Source organism: Chiloscyllium plagiosum, chromosome 35 (genome assembly GCF_004010195.1).
Source record: "Chiloscyllium plagiosum isolate BGI_BamShark_2017 chromosome 35, ASM401019v2, whole genome shotgun sequence".
Taxonomy (NCBI): Eukaryota; Metazoa; Chordata; class Chondrichthyes; order Orectolobiformes; family Hemiscylliidae; genus Chiloscyllium; species Chiloscyllium plagiosum.
The window spans coordinates 4,728,178-4,752,391 of record NC_057744.1 but is presented as its reverse complement, the minus strand read 5'-3'; the positions used below and the strand labels follow the sequence as shown (position 1 = coordinate 4,752,391).

General features: G+C 42.9%; 1 protein-coding gene across 2 annotated transcripts in view; it reads left to right on the top strand.

Moving 5' to 3' along the window:
* Positions 1 to 22,857, top strand: part of scn2b (sodium channel, voltage-gated, type II, beta) — a 27,421-nt gene extending 4,564 nt beyond the window's left edge. Inside the window, exons 2-5 of one of the 2 annotated variants that reach the window (XM_043676520.1) lie at positions 17,373 to 17,539; positions 18,976 to 19,186; positions 20,637 to 20,832; positions 21,843 to 22,857. In XM_043676520.1, the coding sequence (XP_043532455.1) occupies positions 17,373 to 17,539; positions 18,976 to 19,186; positions 20,637 to 20,832; positions 21,843 to 21,852 (584 nt within the window). In that variant the 3' untranslated portion in view covers positions 21,853 to 22,857. Of the gene's footprint in view, positions 1 to 17,372; positions 17,540 to 18,975; positions 19,187 to 20,636; positions 20,837 to 21,842 lie in introns of those variants that run through there. The other variant, XM_043676521.1, reaches the window with a different exon arrangement.
* Positions 22,858 to 24,214: the final 1,357 nt, after the last annotated feature.

Here is a 24,214-nt window from a genome sequence, read left to right as displayed (position 1 = left end):
TGGCGGTTAATATCGCGGCGGCAGTTGGCTATGAAGAGGTCGAGGGCAGGTAGGAGGCCAGCACGGGGGTGTCCAGGGGATGGGGTGTGTTGGAGGCGGGAGAAGGGGTCGTCAGAGGGTGGGCGAGAGTCTTGGTTAAAGAAGTAGGCACGGAGGCCTGATTGCAAAGTCACAGCCATAGACTGATTTTAAAGGTCTGTGGAAAAGAATAAAAGATTTGCAGGAATGCCAGTCATGATACCCAGATCCCCGTAGAATTCTGCTCTGTCCATTCAAATGGTGGCATGGTGGGCTCAGTGGTTAGTGCTGCTGCCTCACAGCACCAGGGTTCAATTCCTGCCTCGGGAGACTGTCTGTGTGGAGTTTGCACATTCTTCCTGTGTCTGTGTGGGTTTCCTCCCACAATCCAAAGATGTGCAGGCCAGGTGAATTGGCTGTGCTAAATTGCCCAAAGTGTTAGGTGCAATTATTCAGGGGTAAATATAGGGCAGAGGAATGGGTTTGGTTAGGTTACTCTTCAGAGGGTTGGTGTGGACTTGTTGGGCTGAAGGGTCTGTTTCCAATACCATCGGGAATCTAATCTAAATAAAAACAATATGCTGCTTCTTTATTCTTCTTGTGAGAGTGGGCACACTCACATTTTCCAACATTAGACTCTAGCTGCCAATTTTTTGCCCATTCACATAACCCATTCATATCACTTTTGACAACTTACTTTCCTACCTATTTTGTACCATCAGCAAATTTAGCTACCATGTCTCTTAGCTCATCTACAAAATTTCCAATGTACCCTGACAAATGTCACCTAAATCAGCCCAAGTAATCTTGTGAGTTTGTTAAATTGTTAAATCGTAATGGTAAATTCTGAAGCAAAATAAATTTATTATTTTAAGTAGGGTATTTTAAAGAATCTCACCTGAAAAAAATCTGACTTCATAATAATACGGACATCCAACAGAAATGAATATTATTCAGTGTCAGGCCAATGATTCTCTCCACTCTCACTCAGAATGCTCCACACTAGAAACCTGACTGTGTACCCCAAACTGACATTCCAGTGCTGTGCTAAGGGTGTGCTGAGGATATCATCTTCCAGACGAGATGTTAATCAATTCCCTTTTTCCCACTGAACTATTTTTAAGAAAAGCGGAGAGTTCCTGATATATAGTCATCGTCAACAAACACCAGTGAAACAGATAATCTGGACATGATCATCCCAGTGTTTGTGGCAATTTGGTGGATAAATATGGTAGCAATGTTCCCCTTATATATCCAAGGATTGTTATGGTGTAATGGTAGTATCCCTACCTCTGAACTAGGAGATTGCGGTTCAAGTCCCACTTTCTCCGTAGGTGTATAATAATATCCCTGAGTAGGTTAATTAGGAAAATATCTAACAGTGCCTGCACTTTAAAAATTACTTTATTGGCTATAAAGCACTTTGGGACATCTTGAGACTGTGAAAGACATGATAAACGTGAAGATTTCTCCCAGAAGTACTACCATATATACTCGAGTAATAGTCGAATTTTTTTTGACTACTTTTTAAGGTTAAATTCATGGGGTCAACAATTACATAGATTTTCATGCCTGTCAAAAGTTATACCATATCATCAGCAAAAGCCCAATTAATCTCTATAATAAAGAGAAAAAAACCAAATTGCAGGAACTCTAAAAATCCACAGCAGAGCGCAATGGCTGGCACACTGACTCATAAATATTGATTTGTTAACTGTGAAGAACTAGGGTCAACTGTTACATTAGATATATGGAAAATTCCAGATTTTTTTGGCCAAAAATAGGGGGCTGACGTTTACATGAAATCGACCATTATATACAGTAACTCCACCTGGTGAACTGGATGAGTAGTTGCAACTTTGAATTGTCTGCCTGCAATTACTGATGTAAGTTTGAAATGAGTGCTAGTTAGCATAAAACCACAAGTCGTAGAAGCAGAAGTAGGCCATTCAGCCCATCAAGTCTGCTCTGCCATTCAATTAAATCATGGCTGCTTTGGTAATCCTCAACTCCCACTTTCCTGCCTTTTCCCATAACCCTTGGTTCCCATACTGATTGTAACACTGTCTATCTCAGCCTTGAATACACCCAATGACCTGGCCTCAATAGTTCTCTGTGGTAAAGAATTCCACAAATTTACTACCCTCAGAGAAAATAAATCCTATTTGCCTCTATCTTAAATGGACGACTTTTTACTGTGAGAGTATACCTTCTGGTCCTAGACTTTCAACAAGGGGAAACAACCTCTCCACATCAAGTCCCCTAAGAATCTTATGTTTCCATAAGCTCTCCGCTCATTCTTTTAAACACCAAGGAATACCTACTCAACCTCTCCTCATAAGAAAATCCCTCCAAACCCAAAATTAATCCAGTGCATCATCTTTGCCTCCACTGCCAGAGTATCTTTCCTTAGTTCAAGGGACCAAAATTGTTCACAGTGTCTAGATGTGGTCTGAATGCTCCCTTGTATCTTTTAGCAAGGCCTCGCTATTTGTATTTTCTATTCTCTTTGAAATAAACACCAACTCAGCCCATTTGCCTTCCTCATAACCTACTGAACTTGGATGCTAACTTTTGGGAGTCATGCATTTGGACCCCCAAACCCTGCAATGCTGCACCTTTCTCCATTTAAATAATATTCAGCTCCTGTATTCTTTGTGCCAAAGTGCAAAACCTCACATTCTCCAATATCTGCCAATAGCATCTGCCAAGTCTTTGCCCACTCACCTACCTGTCTATATTTCTCTGTGAACTCACTGTGTCATCCTCAACACTTGCCTTTCCATCTATTTTTGTGTCATTTTAAATCTGACGATAATACATTCACCAGGATACAGGAACATCGACTAGATACAAAACGACATGACCCTCTCTCACTAGTATCCTTACATACAGATAAGGAAGGACATCACTTCGACTGGGACAACACATCCATCCTAGGACAAGCCAAACAGACACACGCACAAGAATTCCTAGAAGCATGGCATTCCAACCGGAACTCAACGAACATATTGACTTGGACCCCATTTACCACCCCCCAGAGAAAAACAGGAAATGACATCACAATAGGAAATGACACCAACACAGGAAATGACATCACCAAACCAAAGAAACCCAAACATATAAATCGAAAGCAGGAAACATCAGCAGTGCTTCGTCCGGAGGCTCACTGAAGATGTTACCTAGTATGGTGATGAAACGTCTGAAAATGAACCTTCCAGCACAGCGAGCAAACCTTCATCCAGAACCTCAACCTGAGCTACAAATCTTCTCCAAACTCACTTGTACATTCACTTTCCTCATCCAAGTCATTAATGTAAATAGTTTTAAATAACCTGTTCAGATATTTTATGACATACCTCTAGAGTTTGTGGGACTTGAAACCTTCGGCCTTTTGGCTTAAAGGTAGAGAGACTGCCACTGCCCCCAAAAGCCCTTACATTGTTAATATTGTAAATAACTATAGACGCAGCACTTATACCTCCAGCACTCCATTCGTTATAGGTGGACTTGTAGAAAATGCCCACTTTACCCCACCTCTGTTTTCTACTGGTTAGCCAATCCTATATCCATGCTATATCACCCCCAACACCATGGGGTCATTTCTAGGGTTGAACAATTACCATTGTAGGAACATCAAGGAGCTCAGTGGGTCAAGAAAAGGACCTGTCACCTCCTCCTCAGGGCATCTATGGAAGGGCAATAAATACTGATCAATCTTATTTCTTTTAAAATAAATTGTCTAATTAAAAGGTAACAACAAAATCAGTTCTGAGGACGGGTCACTGGTCCCGAAAAGCTAACTGTGCTTTATCTCCACAGATCTGCCAGACCTGCTGAGCTTTCCAACAACTTCTGGTTTTGTTTCTGATTTCCAGCACCTGCAGTTCTTGTAGTTTTTTACAAAAATCAGTGGTTAGCACTGCTGCCTCACAGTTCCAGAGACCCGGGTTCAATTCCCACCTCAGGCAACTGATTGTGTGGAGTTTGCACATTCTCCCTGTGTCTACGTGGGTTTCCTCTGGGTGCTCCGGTTTCCTCCCACAGTCCAAAAATGTGCAGGTTAGGTGAATTGGCCATGCTAAATTGCCCCGTAGTGTTAGGGGCAGGGGTAAATGTACGGGAATGGAACCGGGTGGGTTGCGGGTTGGTGTGGACTTGTTGGGCCAAAAGGCCTGTTTCCACACTGAAAGTAATTTAATCTAATCTAAAAAAAAATCCCATGTTGACTACAGTCCATACTGCAAATTGTAATAATTCAATGATCAATCAGAAAATGAATCCAAATTGTGAAGATATTTTCACTAAGGGCATGTTAGTTTTTGTATCAATTACGGGAGTAGAGTATGTTCTCGATTTAGGTCTGATAGGTAAATCATCTAAGGTTGCAAGAAAGCCTGAAATGAGAATTAGGCAATTAAACAGTTACTTGGTAGTGTAGAATGTGGATGTTGATAGGATCAGAGACCTGTTACTGACACGTTACAGACGGAAACAACAATGCCAAATGCTAAATTTGGAAAGGTCAGAATATTTTACACTACAAGGGAAGAAAAGGGTGATTTGTTTGGCAAGTTGACTGATTGGTTTGCCATTGCTTTCTCCATGGCAATGCCTCAGCCAATTAGTGTCAACTTATTGATCAGTCTTTTGTAGTAAAAACTGTTGTGATTTCAAATTTGCATTTTTGTATTTTCCCTGAGGGTGCAAGAGAAGAGAAGCTTCACCTTCACCTTCCACACTCACAACCACTTCCATCTAGATGACAGCAGCAGATACATGGGAACATCACCTCCTGCAAGTTCCCCTCTGAGCCACACACCATCCTGACTTGGAAATATATCGCCATTCCTTCACTGTCGCTGGGTCAAACTCCTGGAATTCCCTCCCTAAGAGCAGGTGGACTGCAACAGTTCAAGAAGGCAGCTCACCACCACCTTCTCAAGGGCAACAATAGGGACAGGCAAATAAATACTGGCCCAACTAGTGATGACCACATCCTGTGATTGAATAAAATAAATATATAGAGCTACCAATCACAACTCATTCCACAGTTCATGCAGATCAATATCAGGCATTTATTCCATTCCAGAAGATCCAAATCTCTCTAACCGTATGTAACCCCCTTCCAGAACATATCTGGTCCACAAATACCTCTGTAACCCTCGACCAAGGATGATTCATTTATTTTCTGAAAACATTTCTCGACTAGTCTATTCCACGTATTCAGCATCAAGCGACAGCAGTGAATGGTGCTGTCATTCTGCTTGTTGTTACCTCCCTGTCCAAATCCACCATCATACTGGTTAGAAACAGTGACATTCCTAAATCCGACAACAGATGGCCTTGCCATTTAAAGCACTGAAGGACAATATAATTCAGGGAAAGCACTTGGCATCCTTTCTTGCATTTAGAAATTGGCCATGCTAAATTGCCCACAGTGTTAGTCAGGGGGAAAAATTTAGGGTAGGGGAATGGCTTTGGGTGGGTTTCTCTTCAGAGGGGCGGTGTGGACTTGTTGGGCCGAAGGGCCTGTTTCCACACAAAAAAAGAAATGACAATTTGCATTTAGATAACACCAAGTAAAACATTCCCTCACAAAACGTTGGAGGGATTTATTCAGCCACAGGTATTGGCATGAATACAAGGATGAAGATTTTAGGAGAGGTGATCAAAGGTATGGTCAAAGTAGTGGTATATTAAACAGCGAAGAAGGTTGCCTCAGAGTACAATGGGACCTTGATCAGATGGGCCAATGGATTGAGTTTAATTTAGATAAATGTGAGGTGATGCATTTTGGAAAACAAATCAGAGCACGACTTATACATGTTATGGTCCTGGGGAGTGTTGCTGAACAAAGAGACCTTGGAGTGCAGGTTCATAGCTCCTTGAAAGTAAAGTTCCAGGTAGATAGGATAGTGAGGAAGGCGTTTGGTATGTTTTCCTTTATTGGTCAGAGCATTGAGTATAGGAGTTGGACATTGGTTAGGCCACTTTTGAAAACTTGTGTGCAATTCTGGTCTCCTTCCTATCAGAATGATGTTGTGAAACATGAAATGGTTCAGAAAAGAATTAAAAGAGTGTTGCCAGGGTTGATGGATTTGAGCTGTAGGGAGAGGCTGAACAGGCTGGGGCTGTTTTCCCTGGAGCATTGGAGACTGAGGGGTGACCTTATGGAGGGTTATAAAATCATGAGGGGCATGGATAGGCTAAATAGACAAAGTCTTTTCCCTGGGATGGGGTAGTCCAGAATTACAGGGCATAGGTTTAGGGTGAGAGGGGAAAGAATTAAAGGGATCTCGGGGCAACCTTTTCACACAGAGGGTGGTGTGTGTATGGAATGAGCTGCCAGAGGAAGTGGTGGAGGCTGGTACAATTACAGCATTTAAAAGGCATCTGGATGGGTATATGAACAGGAAAGATTTGGAGGGATATGGGCCAAGTGCTGGCAAATGGGACGAGATTAGCTTAGGATATCTAGTCAGCAAACACAAGTTGGACTGAAGTGTCTGTTTCCATGCTGTACATCTCTATGACTCTATGACTCAAGTGGCTATTATGCTTCTTAAAGAAGATTTCACTGGTGGAAAGCAATTCCAGGGCTTGGGGCCCAGGCAGCTGAAGGTACACATGAGCATGTGACCACATCAATTAGAAGCAGGAAAAGGCTATTCAGCCCTTCCAGCCTGCTGTGCCATTTGATAGGTTTGAAGCTGATCTGATTGTAGCCCCTTCTTGGACCTCTCCATCTCCATCAACAGTGACTGACTCAACACTAACATGCACTACAAACCCACCGACTCCCACAGTGACCTGGATTACACCTCCTCCCACCCTGCCCGCTGTAAAAACGCTATCCTGTACTCCCAATTCCTCCGCCTCCCATCAAAGTTCCATCAAAGAACACACTAGATGGCCTCCTTCTTTAAAGACCACGGTTTCCCCTCCCACGTGGTGGTTAATGATGCCCTCCAGCACATCTGATCTACTTCCCGCACCTCTGCCCTGGAACCCCAGACTTCCAACCGCAACATGGACAGACCCCCCCCTCCACCACCCGTCCACCCAGTCCTCACCTTCCACCCCACAAATTTCCATATACATCGTATCATCCTCCGCCATTTCTGCCACCTACAAATGGACCCTACCACCAGAGATATATTTCCCTCCCCACGCCATCCGCTTTCCATAAAGACCATTCCCACTGCAACTCCTTTGTCAGGTCCACGCAACCCACCAATGCACCCTCCTCTCCTGGGACCTTCCACTGCTACCACAGGCATTGCCACCTGCACCCAAACCTCGCCCCTCACCTCCTTCCAAGTCCCCAGAGGAGTGTTCCACATCCATCACAGTTTCACTTGCACTTCCACACGTCATTTACTGTAACTGTTGCTCCCGATGCGGTCTCCTCTTTTTTGGGGAGGCAGGATGCCTACTTGCACAATGCTTCAGAGAACATCTTCGGGATGTCTCCGCCAACCAACCCCACCACCCCGTAGTAGAACGCTTCAACTCCCCCTTCCATTCTGCTAAGGACATGCAGGTCCTGGGTCTCCTCCATCGCCACTCCCGAACCACCCAACACCTGGATGAAGAACGCCTCATCTTCCACCTCGGGACCTTCCAACCCCATGGCATCCATGTGGATTTCACCAATTTCCTCATTTCCCCCCTCCCCCCACCTTATCCCAGTTCCAATCTTCCAACTCGGCACCGCCATCATGACCTGTCCTACCTGTCCATCTGCCTTTCCACCTACCCACTCCACCGTCCTCTCCGACCTATCACCTTTACCCCCACCTGCATCTACCTATTGCACTCTCAGCTACCTTCCCTCCAAACCTCCCCCCTCCCATTTATCTCTCCGCCCCGAGTCTCACAGCCTCATTCCTGATGAAGGGCTTATGCCCAAAATGTTGATTCTCCTGCTCCTCCGATGCTGCCTGACCTGCTGTGCTTTTCCAGCACCGCACTCTCAACTCTAATCCCCAGCATCTGCAGTCCTCACTTTTGCCAGATTGTAGCCTCAACTCTAGTTTCCCACTGAATTTTTGATTTGTTTGTTGGTCAAGAATCTATCTACCTCAGCTTTTATAGTATTCAATAACCCCACTTCCTCCCCTCTCTGGGCAAGAGATTTCCTCACTGTCATGACTCTCTGAGACAAAACATCCTCTTCATCTCTGTCTTAAATGGGGGGGACCCTTAGTTTTAAGCTATTCCCTCCTCTCTAGTCTTGCCTACAAGAGGAAACATCCATTCAGTATTCAACCTGTCAAGCTCCCTCAACATCTTGCCTGTATGTAGATTATTTTAGGTAATGGACCAATGAATATTGGGCATACACATTGGAGTCCAGGAAAATAGATATCTTGGAGAGTTATGGGGCTAGAGCAGATTATAGCAATATGGAAGTGATGGATGGATTTCAACACGAAGATGAGAAGTTTAAATTTGAGGCTTAATGTGAGCCAACATAAGTCAGCATTTCTCTCTGTACCTAACCTCTCTCTATCAGCACAAATAATTATTTGACGGGCTAATGTAGCACAGATGGGGCAGCAACAATTGACTTTAGCATCTCCTCATTAATGAAGCCAAAAATCAGCTAAAGATACACTGAACCTTCTCTGACTGGAAAATGAATGGCTATGCTTCAAATAGGTTCTAGCTGAGTAATACCCCCACAGTGGAATGTCCTTTTGCCACTCATTGCCCATTCTCACATATAAGTATTGGTTAAGTAGTAGCGGTTTCCTGTGGAATATTGCTCCGGGAATAACTGGATTCCAGAGGAATGGATAGCTTCTGAGATGTATAACAGAGAAACATAATCTAGTCCCATTTGCCAGCATAGAGGCCCATATCCCTCTAAAGTCAAGATTAGAGTGGTGCTGGAAAAGCACAGCAGGTCAGGCAGCATCCAAGGAGCAGGTAAATCGACATTTCAGGCAAAAGCCCTTCATCAGGAATGAAGCCATCAGGAAGGCCTCTGTGAAAATGTTGTCCATTAGGCCCTTTTTAAATCTTTTCCCTCTCACCTTAAACATATATCCTCTAGTTCTGGACTCCCCTACTGTGGGGAAAAGACCTTGATGATTCGCCCTATCCATGCCCCTCTGATTTTATAAACCTCTATAAGGTCATCCCTCAGCCTCCAACACTCCAGAGAAAATAGCCCCAGCCTTTTCAGTCTCTCTCTGTAACTCAAACCCTCCAACGCTGGCAACATCCTTGTAAATCTTTTCTGACACAACAGCTTACCTACAGCAGGGAGACCAGAACTGAACGCAGTATTCCAAAAGTGGCCTAACCAATGTCCTGTGCAACCACAACATGACCTACCAACTCCCATATTCTATGCACTGACCAATAAAGGCAAGTTTACCAAATGCCTTCTTCACTGGGGCTGCGGCCCAAAACATCGATTTTCGGATGCTGCCTGATCTGCTGTACTTTTCCAGCAAAACACTCTTAACTCTGATCTCCAGCATCTGCAGACCTCACTTTCTCCTTCTCCATTACCCTGTCTACCTGAACTCTACTTTCAAAGTACCATGAACCTGCACCCAAGATCTTTTTGTTCAGCAACATACCCCAGGACCTTACCATTAAATGTATAAGTCCTGCCCTGATGTGCCTTACCAAAATGCAGCACCTCACATTTATCTAAACTGAACTCCATCTGTTACTCCTTGGCCCATTTGCCCATCAAATCAAGATATTCTGGTCATCATTTCATCATTCGCAAAACCGTTAAGGGTTTAATAAAACCCAAAAGGATTGAGCGATTATTTAACCACTTAGGGCCTAATCATTGGGCCCAGTTATTTTGTATTTGCTCCTGAGATGTGGGGATTTCTCAGGAGGCCAGCATTTGCCACCCATCCTTAATTTGCTGGAGAACAGTTAAGAGTCACCCACTAGGAAGATGGTCATGTGTCAGCCAGACCAAGTAAAAGTGGCAGGTTTCTTCAGGAGATTAGCAAACCAGATGGGTATTTAAAGTAATTTATGATAGTGTCATGACTATTATTAAGACTCATCTCAAGTCAAGATGTTTTTAAAAACAATTAATCAAACTTAAGTTCCACCAGCTGCCGATGGAAGACAAACACTATCTTTGGCTGCCATCAGACTGGGCATCTGGATTATTAGTCCAGTGATATTGCCACTAATCTACCACCTCCCCATACTAACTCTCATTCCTTCCAGCTCAACCACACTCTCATTCCCTCCCTTCCCAGACTCACTTTATCCCTCCTCTACTCACCCTCCATGCACCATCTTCAATGCTGATTCACTTCATTGCCCAGTCCCACTATTCCATAGTTTCAGTCAAATGTTCTACTCCCTCCACCCTCTCACTTCTTCCTTCCCTTAAGCATTGGTTAGAAAAGCTACATTTGCCCCTTGACATGCTACCACACAAGATACAGTACCGGTTAGATATAGTGAAATACTCAATCTGCATTATTCCACAGAAACATTGGACAGCACAGAAAGAGGTCATTTTCCCCACTGAATATATGCTAACTTTTCCAAAGAACAATCAAATTATTCCCATTCCACTCTCATTCCCACATCCAGTCAAATTTACTTTTCCCTCAACTTATATTCAATTCTTCTCTGAAGGATCTAATTAAATATTTATTTTCATTATCCTATTAGACAGTGCCTACTTGGAATTTGGGAGTAAAGTTTTAACAATAGGCTTTCAATAGCTGAAATGTTAAAGATCCTTTAATCTCCCCAGGAAAGACTGAAGAAGGATTTCCTAATAGGGACACAGTAAATGCAGTGCAAGGAGATTGATGTAGAGCATAATCATCTGCTAGGGTACAGTCCTGACCCTCTAAAGAAATAATTCTGGCTGTTTTATAATATTTTAAGATACTGTGTTAAATACAGAATAAAGGTCCCTTGACACTGTTCCCATCAAGCCCTCACAAGGTAGGTACTACACAAGGTTAGATAGAGAGTAATGCTACCTCTACTGTTTTAAAATGACAATAAAACCTCCTCGACACTATGCCCATTAAACACCCCCTGGTCAGGGACACGTGGTCAGACACTGAGCAAAGTTTCTTCCACACTTCAAAACTGAAAGTAAATGGAAAGTAAAACTCCCACAATATTGTCTCCATCGCATACTCCTGGGACAGGTATGGCATGGAATCAGATACACAGTAAAACTCACTCTCCTGTCCCTATCAAACACTCCCAGGACAGGGACAACACAGGAGTAGATACAGAGTAAAGCAGAGTATTCTGTCCCCATCAAGTACTCATGAGACAGGGTTAATACAGTTTGATATAGGGTAAAGCTCCCTCTATTCTTTTAAACTGAAAGTAGTTCTCCCTCAACATTGTCCTTATCAACCACACCCTGGACAGGTACAGCATAGGACTGGATACAGAGTAAAGCTCTCTCTTCGTACTCCAGGATAGATACAGCACAGGGTTAGATCCAGTATAAATCCTTCACTACACTGTCCCAAACTAATATTCTGAGGCTAGAGACAAACAAGGTTAGATAAAGAGTAATGCTTTCTCTGCCCCCCCCCCTATCAAATACTCCGAGGACCAGTACAAAACGTTAGATATATGGTAAAACAGCCTCTACTTTTTTCAACTGCAAGTAAAGCTTACTTTACTATTCCCAATAATAATAATGAACAGGTGAATCAAGCATTGGTTCTGAGGGATAGTTTACAGTCTATGGCCCAAATAATAGTTATTTTTATGACTGTAAGGAATAAAGTAAATGCATTGTGTCACAAACTAAAATTGGAGATTTTGACATAGTAACTATCAATATGGCATGGCTACAGGATGGTCTGGACTGGGAACTACATTCCCCAGATTCTAAAATTTACAGGATAGACAGGGGAAACTGCAGAGGAGGTGGAAGAGCCCCACTTATTAAAATAAAATTACTTCAATGTTGAGGGAGGAGATAATGAGGGGAAAGCATTCAGTGGAGACCTTTTGGGTGGAATGGAGGAACAGTAAAGGATCTAAAGCTGTAATAGGTGTATAAATCCCCTGTTAGCAGGTGTGAAGTGCTTGATTTATAAATGCAGAAGTTGGCACATGTGTAGCAGTCAGAGTGGTTTAAATGAGAAATTTAAACTTTAATGTAGATTGGGAGAGGCAGTCAAGCATTTGTCAGAAAGGTAGTGAATGTCCAGAGTGTGTTCGGGATAATTTCCAACAGCAATATGTCCTCAAAGCAAAAAGGGGTCAAGCAATATTGGAGCTAGTAATGAATAATGAACCAGATTTAATCAATTATCTAAAGAATATTTATCAAATAGTGATCATAACATGTTTGAGTTCAATGTAGTATTTGAAAGCAAAAAGCATGAATCATTTACTAGAATTTTATATTGAGGTAGAGCTGACTTTAATGAGATGAGACAGGGACTGTTCATAGTAAACTGGGAAAATCTGGGAATGAATCAAACAACTGAAGTATTGTGGAGGATGTTTCAAGAATCAGAACGTAATACAAAACCAGTTTATACCCTGACGTGGAAAAGTTTCACTTCACAAAAAAAGCCATCAACAACTAAAGTGATAAGAGATCACATAAAATTAAAAGAAAGAGCTGACAAAAATGTAAATAATAGCACAGACCCTGCTGAATGGAAAAGATACAAAGACTAACAAAAGGCCACACACTATAGAACTTCTAGAAGGGATTTTGAAAGGAAATTTTCAAGGAACATTAAAATCAATCAGCAGAAATTTTATAGTTACGAAAAGGGAAAGGAGGTGCTCAGCAGTAATGTTGGTCCATGAAAGAATGTGGGGACATTGTCAAGGACTACCAATAATAGCAGACATGTTTAATAATTACTTTGTCTCAGTATTTACTGTAGAAAAGAAGGATAGCTTGCTCGAAATTAATAGTGGATCAGGGACAGGGACTGAATAAAATTCATGTAAGTGAAATATCAATAATGAGGAAATTAATGGAAGTAAAGATTGGCAAATCCCCAAGACCTGATGGTTTCCATCCAAGGGTGTTAAAGGAAATAGAGGAGCACATTATAGAGTCCCTAACCTTAATCTTTCAGAGTTCCTCAGACACAGGAGTTGTCCCTCTGGATTGTAAAATTACATTTCATTTTTTATCAAGGATGAAAAACCAGGGACCTACAGACCAGTTAGCCTAACATCTGTTGTGGCAAGATTATTGGAGTCTATAATCAAGGGTAGGGTATTGGACCACCTCAAAATTTTTCAGTTAATCAGGGAGAGCCAGCATAGATTCATGACAGATTGGTCATGCCTGACAAACTTCAGAGAATTTTTTAAAAAGGTAACTAAGGGGAATGTCTATGGATGCTGTATATATGTTGTTAAACTTGAAAGGGTGCAGAGAAGATTTACAAGGATGGTTCCAAGGTTGGAGGAGAGGCAGAGCAGACTGGGATTAGTTTCCCTGGTGTGTCAAAGGCTGAGGGGTGACGTGATAGAGTTTATTAAATCATGAGACCCATGGATAGGATGAATTATCAAGGTCTTTTTCTCAGGAGGGGGGATTCCAAAACTAGAACACATAGATTTAAGATGAGGGGGGAAAGATATAAAATAAATTTAAGGGACAACTTCTTCACATAGAGGGTGGTGCAGCATGTAGGTTATAAGCTGCCAGAGGAAGTAGTAGAAGCTGATACAATTACAACATTTAAAAGGCATCTGGATGGATGTATGAATAGGAAGGGTTTAGAAGGAAATTGGCCAAATGCGGGCTAATGGGCCTAGATTAATTTATGTTATCCGGTTGGCATGGATGAGTTGGACCAAAGGGTCTGTTTCCATGCTGTGCTATCTAAGACTCTGTGACTTCCTGAAGGCATTTGATAACGTCTGACATAAGAGACTGTCAACTATGGTAGAAGTGTGGAGAATTGAAGGCAAATTACTGACATGGCTGAGGAATTGGTTGAGTGTCAGGCAACAGAAAATGGAGATGATGGCTAGATACTCAAATTGGCAGGACGTGACAAATAGTGCCCCATAAGGATCTGTGTTTGGGCCTCAATTATTCACATTAGTTATTAATGACTTGAATAATGGCGTCGAAAGTCATACATCGAAATTTGCTGATGACACAAACTTGGATGGCATTGTAGACAATGTAAATGATAGCATAAAATTACAAAAGGATATTGATAGAGCAAGTGCATGGGCAAGACTGTAGAAGATAGAATTCAATGTAAGCAAGTGTAAGCAAATTTGGACCCGAAAAGGGTGGATAAGGGTATTTTCTCAATGGAGCAACATTAAGTGCAGTGAATGTCCAAAGAAACTTAGGGAATTGGTGCATAGATCTTTAAAATGCCATAATCAAGGTCGCTAATGGAATGCCGGCTGTTATATCTAGAGCATTGGAGAATAAGGATGCAGAAGATATGCTGCAGTTTCACAAAACCCCTGGTTTGACTGTACTTGGTGTTCTGTGAGCAGATCTGGGCACCACACCTTAGGAAGGATATATTAGTCTTTGACGGAGTACCACGTAGACTTACAAGAATGATACAGGTTAAATTATGAGGAGGGCTGACAAACATTAGGTCTGTTTTATCTAGCATTTAGAATTAAGGGGTGATCTGATCAAAGTCTTCAAGATATAAACAAGAAAAGGCAGATACAGGTAAACTATTCCCACTGTTTGAAGATTCTTGAACTAACGGTTGGTCTAAACATTAGGGTAAGACCATTCAGTCAAGATGTTAGGAAGTACCTCTGCACAAAATGTGGTAGAGGCATGGAATTCTCTTTCATAAACATCAGTTAATGCTACACCAGTTATTAATTTTAAATCTGTGATAGATACGTTTTGTTAAGCAAAGGTCTTAAGGGATATGGACCACAGACAGATATATGGAATTTGGCCACTGATTAGTCATGATCTTATTGAATGGCAGAGCAGGCGCGAGGGGCTGAATGGCCTGCTCCTGTATCTATGTTCCGATGTAAATACACCCAGGATAGGTGCCGCACGGGGATTAGATGCAGAGTAAAGCTCCCTTTAACCCTGTCCCCATCAAAAACTTCCAGTGTACACTATCCCTTTCAAACTCCCATGGTCAGGAGCAGCGTGAAGCCCGCTGTACGCTGTCCCCCATCAAACACTCCCAGCACAGGGTCAGCACAGAGTTAGATGCAGAATAAAGCTGCCTCTATATCTGGTCGACATCTCGAGTCGGTCTCTCTCTCTCTCTGTGGAACAAATAAATACGCAAATGCTAGTCGGAGACCTTGAATGCCGATTGTCGATCAATAGATTATTGCGAGAAAACTAAAACAAACCCTTAACCCTTTCATTGCCATCCCTCTGCACGTACCTTCAGCTCTTTGTCACTGTTAAACCAGAAAGGGGCAAGTGAGCAAGAGCTTCTTTCAACTTGCTCTAGTTTCTCACTGAAGTGGGGCAGGCAGCTGAGAAAAGTGAGTTGGTCTTTCAGTGGACACATTATGCTTGTGAGAAGATACACCCTTCATTAACCCATTGCTTCCTGGTGCAAGCAATCAGCTGAGGATCGCTGTGACACTTTGATGTTTGGAATGCAGTCACCATCCGCTTGTTTCCATCTTGATTCCCGGCGGAGACACCCGTCCGGAGTGTGTTCTCAGGTTAAAACACTTGCTCTGGCACGGACCACATCTGGGCTCCTGGATGGGATTTGGAACATAATCCGAGAGTGTTCATTCTGGAGAGCGGGGCATTGCCTTCCCTCCTTGGGCTGTTAAAGAGGTTTTTTTTGTGTGTGTGTGTGCTGAGCGTGCACAGACTTCTGAAAAGAGTCAGCCGATCGAGGGCCTTCTTAATTCTTAACAGTGACCTTCACAGATGGCGTGATTCCAGCTCAGCCAAACGTCCTGCAATCTGTAAGTATCCTGTCCTCGCAGGCAAAGTGAACATTGCAGGAATTTGTTCCTAACTTCCCCGAGAGAAATCTAGCTCCTCTCTGGAGTGATGCAAATTGAACAGCACAGGCTGACAGGATGAGATTCCTCCTCATGTTCTTTTTTTTGGAATGGAATCTTGTTCCATTGCAGTGTCCCTAGGGATAGGCCCAACTTAGTATTATTCAATATCGGTCCTGCAGAGTCAGCACTGGAACCCAGCTGCATCGCCCTCTGATTGATGCAGTGTTAGGAAATATAGATTTTTTTTTACAGAGTCTTGAAGCACAGCAATATGCAAATAAAGCTGCAAAGAGTGAAGGCACAACTGCAGGATTACAGCAGCACCTAGGCTGGTGCAGTCTGAGCACCATCACAGTTCTCTTGTCAGGATACTCTCATCATCAGGATCCATCATTTTGATTCATTCACAGGATGAGGGCATCACTGGCAAGGCCAGCATTAGACCCATCCCTAATTGCCCAGAGGGCAGTTAAAAATCAACCACATTGCTGTGGGTCTGTAGGCCAGACCAGGTAAGGACAGCAGATTTCCTTCCCTGAAGGTCAGCAGTGAACCAGATGGATTTTTCTGACAATGGATTCACAGTCATCATTTGGGCTGTTCATTCCAGATATTTGATTGAATTCAAAATCCACTATCTGCCGTGGTGGGATTCAGATCTGGGTCCTGAACCATGCCTGGGGTCTGGATCCACAGCCCAGTGGTAATGCCACTAGTCTATCACTCCATTTGAATGGATCAGCCTTGCTCAAATCCTTTCTCTGTTTTTAAAGTTGCTTCATGCTGTCCCTGCAACTGAGCATCAATTCATCTGTCTTTACTCGGCTGTGTTCAGTTTTGATTTATGATACTCACTCCAGTGAAGGGCTTCTGGATTTTTATTTTTAAGGTGCCGCATAAATGCCCATTGTTGGTGTCTTGCCAAAGGGACTAATTTTGGAACTGTGACTGTTGACTTTGTCATTTTTGGTGAAGAGGAGGTGAGCTGTCAGCCTCCCTTTCACCAGGACTGAGTCTAGGGGTTAGTAATGGTATCTGATTCTCCCTGACTGTTGTTTGAGGTTACATGTTGAGGGTGAGGCATGTCTTTGTTGGTCTCTGTCCTCCTTGACAGTTTAATCTTGGGGAGGTGTCTGCAATTTGGTGATCTGGGTTTTAGGTCCAATTGTTGATATTTGGGTTTAATTTAATCCAGGTCATGGGTTTAATTGAGATACTTAATTGAAGTTTTGCTCCTCCCAATTTCAGAGGGTGCCCAGACTATATCATTGTAACAGTGCACCTCCAATTCCTTTCTCATTGCTGAGGAAACTGTCCTTATTTTATAGTTGTGGAACAGTCCATAATTCTTAATGCTTTGGTTCCTGACAATCTCTTTCTCACACCCTCCCCACCTCCTTTAGTGCACTTTGGCTCTGCTATGGAAGTTACAGTGTCACCTGATGTCATTGGGCTAAATGGCACATCGGCCAAACTGAGCTGCACCTTTAACTCCTGCTATGACGTGAATGAAAAGCGTTTCTCTTTAAATTGGACCTATGCTGAATGTAGCAACTGCACTCAAGATGTGGTAAGTGTTTTTCTCTTTAGTGTAGGTGGGATGAGAATTTCAGCAGTCGATGAGCTGAGACAGGGATGCAGACAGATGATGCAATGAAGGCGAGGGTAGTGATCTTTATGAAGACGAGGGTTTGAGTGTCAGGACCATAAAGGACACAGAGCTTGTGAACAGCCTCAGGGAGGGAATGCAGCCAGTGACAAGTGGTGAAGGACAGAGACAATCATTTAGCCCTTTCTGCTGTTTATTTAGAGCAAAATATGGCTCATTCTTGACTGGATGTTGGGCAAGTAGTCTGACAAGTCAGTGATTCCGAGAGAAGGGCTGAGGCAGAACTCAGTGTTTCCAGTGTAAACATGAAACTGGCTGGTGTATTTTCAGATAATGTTGTGTGTGGATGATGAATAGGAGAGCGACAAAGTTAGATCTTTGTGAGGCTCCAGTGGAAACACTGTGAGAGCGGGGGGAGGAACTGTTACAGGAGACTCTGTGACTACATATGATTATGGTATGATTACAGAGCTGAACCTATTATCGACCATTCCTCAGAGCGGACATTGGAGGAGACTTGCTGGAGGGCTGCGTAGTGAGAAGCTGTGGACATGTCAAGCCAGAGGGAGAGAGAAGTAGTTTACCATGGTCACAGGAATATAGGATATGATTTGTGACGTTGAAAAAAGCTGTTCTATGGCTGCCACAGGCAACAGAAACTAGATGGAGAGACTGATGCAGGGAATTAAGGGAAATGGGTGCGGATATGGGAGGCACCAACATTTTCAAGGACTTTGGAGAGACAAGGGAGTCTGGAGCTGGGTTGATACCCAAGGAGACACTCTTTCAAGATGAAAACACCTTCCACCTTATACAGCATTATCAATAGAGACAAGGGGTTTTCATTGAAGTGTTATCAAACAAGACTCAGCACTGAGCCATGTAGAGAGTCATTAGGGGCAGTTGACTAAAACATTTGAAGGCAATAAGCTTTCAGGAACATCTTAAAAGAGCAACAGGAACTGAAGAAGTGGAGAACGTTAGGAAGTGAATTCCAGAGACTTGGGTCTCAGCATCTGAAAGCACGACCACCAGTGATGATACCATGAAGATTGTGAAGGTTGGATTGGAAGCACCAAGATCTCAGAAGATTGTAAGAACGAAGGATGTTGCAGAGACTGGAAGCATGAAGCTGTGGAGGAGTTTGACAACAAGGATGAGAATTTTCACATTGGCTCCCCATCATGCAGAAGGTCATTTATATTTCTGTTTGGTGGCACAGGGGTCATGGTTGAGTGGGAATTGGTGTGCATGTTAGCGTACGGGTTGCAGTGTTTTGGCTGTGTTCAGATAGTTTTTGCATTAAAAAAAAAGACTTGCATGGAGATGAATTGACAAAAACTCCCACAAAACCATTTAGCTTTTTCTCTTTTCTTCCCCCTACCCGTCCCCCATAGCTTGTTCAATTCTGGCAAAAAGTCATTATCCCCAGAGATGACCGCTTTGCAGGCAGGGTGGAGTGGTCAGGGAACCTCAAAAGAAATGATGTCTCTATCACAATTCACGACATCCAGCTCAGCGATGAAGGCTTTTACAACTGTTCTGTGTTAAACCCACCTGACAGACACAACGGGTGGGGAATAATCCACCTGCAAGTTGTCACAGAAGGTATTGTAAAATAATATTGTCATCTCCATCATTTTCCCTCCAATCTTTGACATGCCTGCCCATTCTCTTTCTGTGATGTGCATTGCATTTTCTTTGTGTGTGGTACTACCTTCTGCTCTTCCTCATTGTGTGTTTAATGTTGCCCCCCAACCACCACTGACTGTATAACTATCTGTATAAACTAAATCTTGGATCTAGTGCATAGTTACAATTGGTTTTATAATTCTTGACAAGACAAAGAAGGATAGCATGGTGTCTCAATGGTTAGCACTGTTGTCTCACAGTGCCAAGGACCTAGGCTCAATTCCAGCCTCAGGCAACTGTCTGCGTGAGTTTGCACATTCTCCCCGTGTCTGCGTGGGTTTCCTCTGGGTGCTCCGGTTTCCTCCCACAATCCAAAGATGTGCAGGTTAGGTGGATTAGCCATATTAAATTGCCCATAGTGTCCAGAGATGTGCAGACTAGATGGATTAGCCATGGGAAATGTGGGATTATGGAGGTGAGGTAGTGGTCTGGGTGGGATGCTGTTCAGAGGATCAGTGCAGACTCAATGAGCCGAATGGCCTCTTTCTGCACTGTAGGGATTCTGTGAAAATTTAAAGAAATTTGAAACTCCTGCTCAACAAGATGTGAGTTGCTCGTAGTTGTTCCATGAAGCAAAACTGTTGAGGTTTGGCAGGAGGAGGAGAACAGGGACTGAACCTATTCTTTAGCTTTAATTTGCACCACACCCCAGCGACATCAGCTAAGTGAGCCCCTTACTATATTAAAGATGCTATACAAATGCAAGATGGCACATACCTTTGATTTCAATGTTTGCTCCACTTTTGTTTTGCTGTCCACAGCCTGTCTGTCTCAGTGGGGTGGCTGGTGCTGTGGGTGTGTGAGCACTACCTTCCAATGCAACAATTGGAACACGGGGATTTTAGAATTAGAATTAGGTTTATTTTCGCATGTAGTCAGGTTACAAGAGAACAAGAATACAGTGAAAAGTGTACAATGTTGCCAACATACTGCGCCATCTGAGGTACAAAGTACCTAGGTACAAATATTAGGAATAGAAAAATAAAGAAAATAAGGAAAAAAGGTTACACTACATTACAGATATACAGACTGCAAGTTAGGAAAATATGAAATAAAGCTAAAAAGATAAACATTGCAGTTGTCTTTGCACCTACGAAGGAAACATTGATCTCCAGTAGGTCCCTTCCACAGCCAATGAAGCACGCAACTATTTTGTACAATTTGTCTTTGTGAGGGGTTTACAGCGACCAAATCCTGAACTGACACACAGCTGATCACACTCCTCAAAGTGCTCTTATTTGAACGTGTAATAGAAAGTTTCTTGTTCCTATTTGTATTTATTTTCTCCAAATGTGTGCATTTGCCACAAGACTGCCTCCGTACGTTGAGGGAACGTTTTCCTGATCCAGTGATATTTACCTTGCAGTTCCCCCTGAGCGTGACTCCACCGTGGCTGTGATTATAGGGGCATCAGTCGGGGGCTTTCTGGCTGTCATCATTCTGGTCTTAGTCATCGTGAAGTGTGTGAGGAGGAAAAAGAAACAAGATCATCACTCTGAAGATCAGAAAACCGAAGAGGAAGGAAAAACAGATGGCGAAGGCAATCAGGAAGAAGATGAAAAGTAAGACTGTCAGTCAGAAACAAGTATTAACTTGTATTTCCTTAGACAGCACCTTCCAAACACATGACCGGTTTCATCTAGAAGGACAAGGGCAGCAGATATATGGGAACATCATCCCCTGCAAGTTCCCCTCCAAGTCACTCAACATCCTGACTTGCAAATACATTGCCATTCCTTCATTGTCGCTTGTTCAAAATCCTAAATCCCCTCCCTGATAATATATTCACAGCAGCCAGTGACATATACATTCCCAAATGCATATAAAATTGAGAAAAGGTGTTGGCTGTGGCTCAGTGAAAATCACTCTCATCTCTAAGTTCCAGGTTTTGACCCAGTGACCCTAAAGAAACAGCAATGTATTTCCAAGTCAGGATGGTGAGTGGCTTTGAGGGAAACTTGCATGTGGTGGTGTTCCCATGTAAATCCTGCCAATGTCCTTCTAGATGGAAGTGCTGTCTGAGGATCTTTGGTGAATTTCTGCAGTACACCTTGTAGATGTTACAGACTGCTGCTCCTGAGCATTGGTGGTAGACGGAGTTAATGTTTGTGGGTGTGGTGCTGATCAAGTGGGCTGCTTCGTCCTGGATGGTGTCAAACGTCTTGAATATTGTCGGAGCTGCATTCATCAAGTGGGGTGGGATAATCCATCACATTCCTGATTTATGCCATGCAGATGGCGGACACGCTTTGGGGAGTCAGGAAGTGCAGAATTCCTAGCCTCTAACCTGCTCTTGTAATCACAGTAATTACATGACTTATCCAGTTCAATTCCTAGTCTCTCATAACCCCCTCCAGTATATTGATAGTTGCTGTTTATAAGAGACTACTCTCAATGCAAGTCTTGTTTGTTCTCCTGTCACTAAAGGAGACAGATAATGTTGAGCCCAAGAAGCAGAAGACGCAGGAATGTACATTGAATTATTTTTGTTGTAATTGTTAAGATCCCTGACATTGAGATTGAAGTTCATGCAAAGTTTTAATCCAATGACATTTCTATGTTTATCCTGCAGGCAACACTAAGACAACACAGGAACTATGAGCAAAGATGGAGGCTGACAGTGACCTGCCTCTGGTGAGAACTGTTGGTCTTCGTGCTTCGTGGGATATTTCCAATACGTCTCTGTGTTCAATCCATTGCCTCGTCACATGAAACATGAATGCTGATATGATACTGCTGTGCTGTGAAACTGTGCTTGCTTCGCCATGCATGTCATCAACCTCCAAACCACACATAGGTGTAACTGGAAAACATGGAAGTACCCAATGAGACCATAGGCTTCACACCATCGCTGTGTATATTGCACTACAAGTCATGCCAAATGTCCTATCAGTGTGGTGACTTCTAACTGGAGAAATCAATTATGCATGTTTCAACAGAGCAGCAACACTGTACCTTGCAGTATAAATAGTGCACACTCAGGCTGATGCTGCATGGCTTCCTTACACACTGGTGAGGGTAATTTTAACCTAACCCACTAAGCAGGATTCCCAGGGATTGGGTGCGGTATTGATTTTACATCTCTCTCGAAATCAGCCTTCAAATGGAAGTAAAATCAAGTGAGCCGCGAAGCCAGGAATACTTTAGAAACAGTCAGGGGTCTTGGGGGAATCCGAGTGTAAAGATTATTAAAATGTCATGAATAAGGAGAGAAAATGATGGGAAAGGCTTTTACAATGTTGGCCTATGGATTCTAAGGAGTTTAATGCAAGGGACTAGATGTCATGCAACATTAAACCACATCGGAGCATTTTTGGACATGGTGCTCTCAGTTGTGAATTTTGACCTCCAGCAGAATGTAGTGTAGATTTCCCAGAACACTGCCTGGATTCGAAGGGCTAAATCACAGAGAGAACCTGCACGAAAATGGCTAGGAATTTGGACAGTCAGCAACTGACAATCAAAATTCTCAAGATATTAAAGGGAGCAGATAGATTCGATAGAGAGAAGCTGGTTGTGAGTCTGGGATGTAATATAAAAATAAAAGCCTGATCTTTTAGGAGTGAAATTAGGAAACATTTTGACACGCAAAAAGGGCAGTTGGAGTTTGGACTTCACTTCTGCGAGCAGATATTAATGCTACATCTATTGTTAATTTTAACTCTTAATAGAATACTATTAACTGAAGGCATTAAAAGATATGGGATTGGTAAAGGCAGGTATATATAGAGTTAATTGTAGTTCCACTATGTTCAGGCAGGAGTGTTTTGGTAGGATTCTTATTGAATGGTAGAAAAGGGCTCAGGGGAATAAATGGCTTGTTCCTGTGCACCCAATCTCCTGTTACCATTGGGCAGGTAAGGTCAAAATTGCCCTCAATATTAATACTGTTGCTGACTTTAATTCATTTTGAACATTGCCACAAAACATCATTGTGAAAACTTGGAAGCTAGTGTCTCTACTGATATGGTTAACAGGTCCTGAATGTATTATGGTGTACAGTGTTTTATTGTCCAAAATCCTTATAATTCTAAGAATAGGGGAAACTCTGAAAATGGAGGTTTAGACACGGTGGTTGTAAGTTGTCCACCTCAAAACATCTTCTGTTGCCTCTCTCCCTTGGAAAAAGAGGGAGTGAAGGCTGTTTTTCATGTGCAGAATGTTTGGGAAGTTTTGTGTAGAGTAAGTGAATTAACTCAGGGCTGGACTGAGAGGAACTATCCTTGAACAGAAAGGAACATTGTTGCAACAGTCTTTGAGCAGGACTAGAATTCTTGAAACCAGAATATATTGACTGGCCAACAAATAGTCTAAATTTATTATTCTAGTCATTGACAGGAGAGGGCTACAGAATGATTTTCATAGTCCTTTGGGAATTACCAGGAGCTTTCCGAAATTGGGAATTCCTGTCCCAAGTGCTGTCTACAGCAGTTTGACAATCTCTGATGTAATAATCCCACTGCTTTTGTGTCAACATGAATAGCAGATATTGTACCCCAGCAGTGGGAGCCAGGATCAGATTCATATGTTTTTATTTTAAACAAAATAATTTCCAAACCATTCCCATGGAGGTCATCACCTGTTCCTGCTGAAAGCCATTGTAAACATGGAGCTAAAAGCACCCAAGGGGCAGGGTGGCTCTGTAGTCTGACAGGTGGAACAGGGAGTGGGAGATGGGGACTCAGTGGGGGAAGAAGGAGACTAGGGAAATGGGAGATTTAGGAAGTGGGAGACTGGGGAATGAGGGTTCGGGGTCTTGGGAGCAGTGGGGAATTGAGGATTTTTGAGTTTGAAGATGGGGGCTCAGGGAAGAAGGGATCTGAGGAATGGGGTGTCATGATCTTGGAGACTCTGGAGAATTGGGGCTTTTTGTGGGTAGAGAAAGAGGAGAAGGGGACTGGGGTATATGGGCTCAGAGCAGGGTAGATACTAGGGGATGCAGAC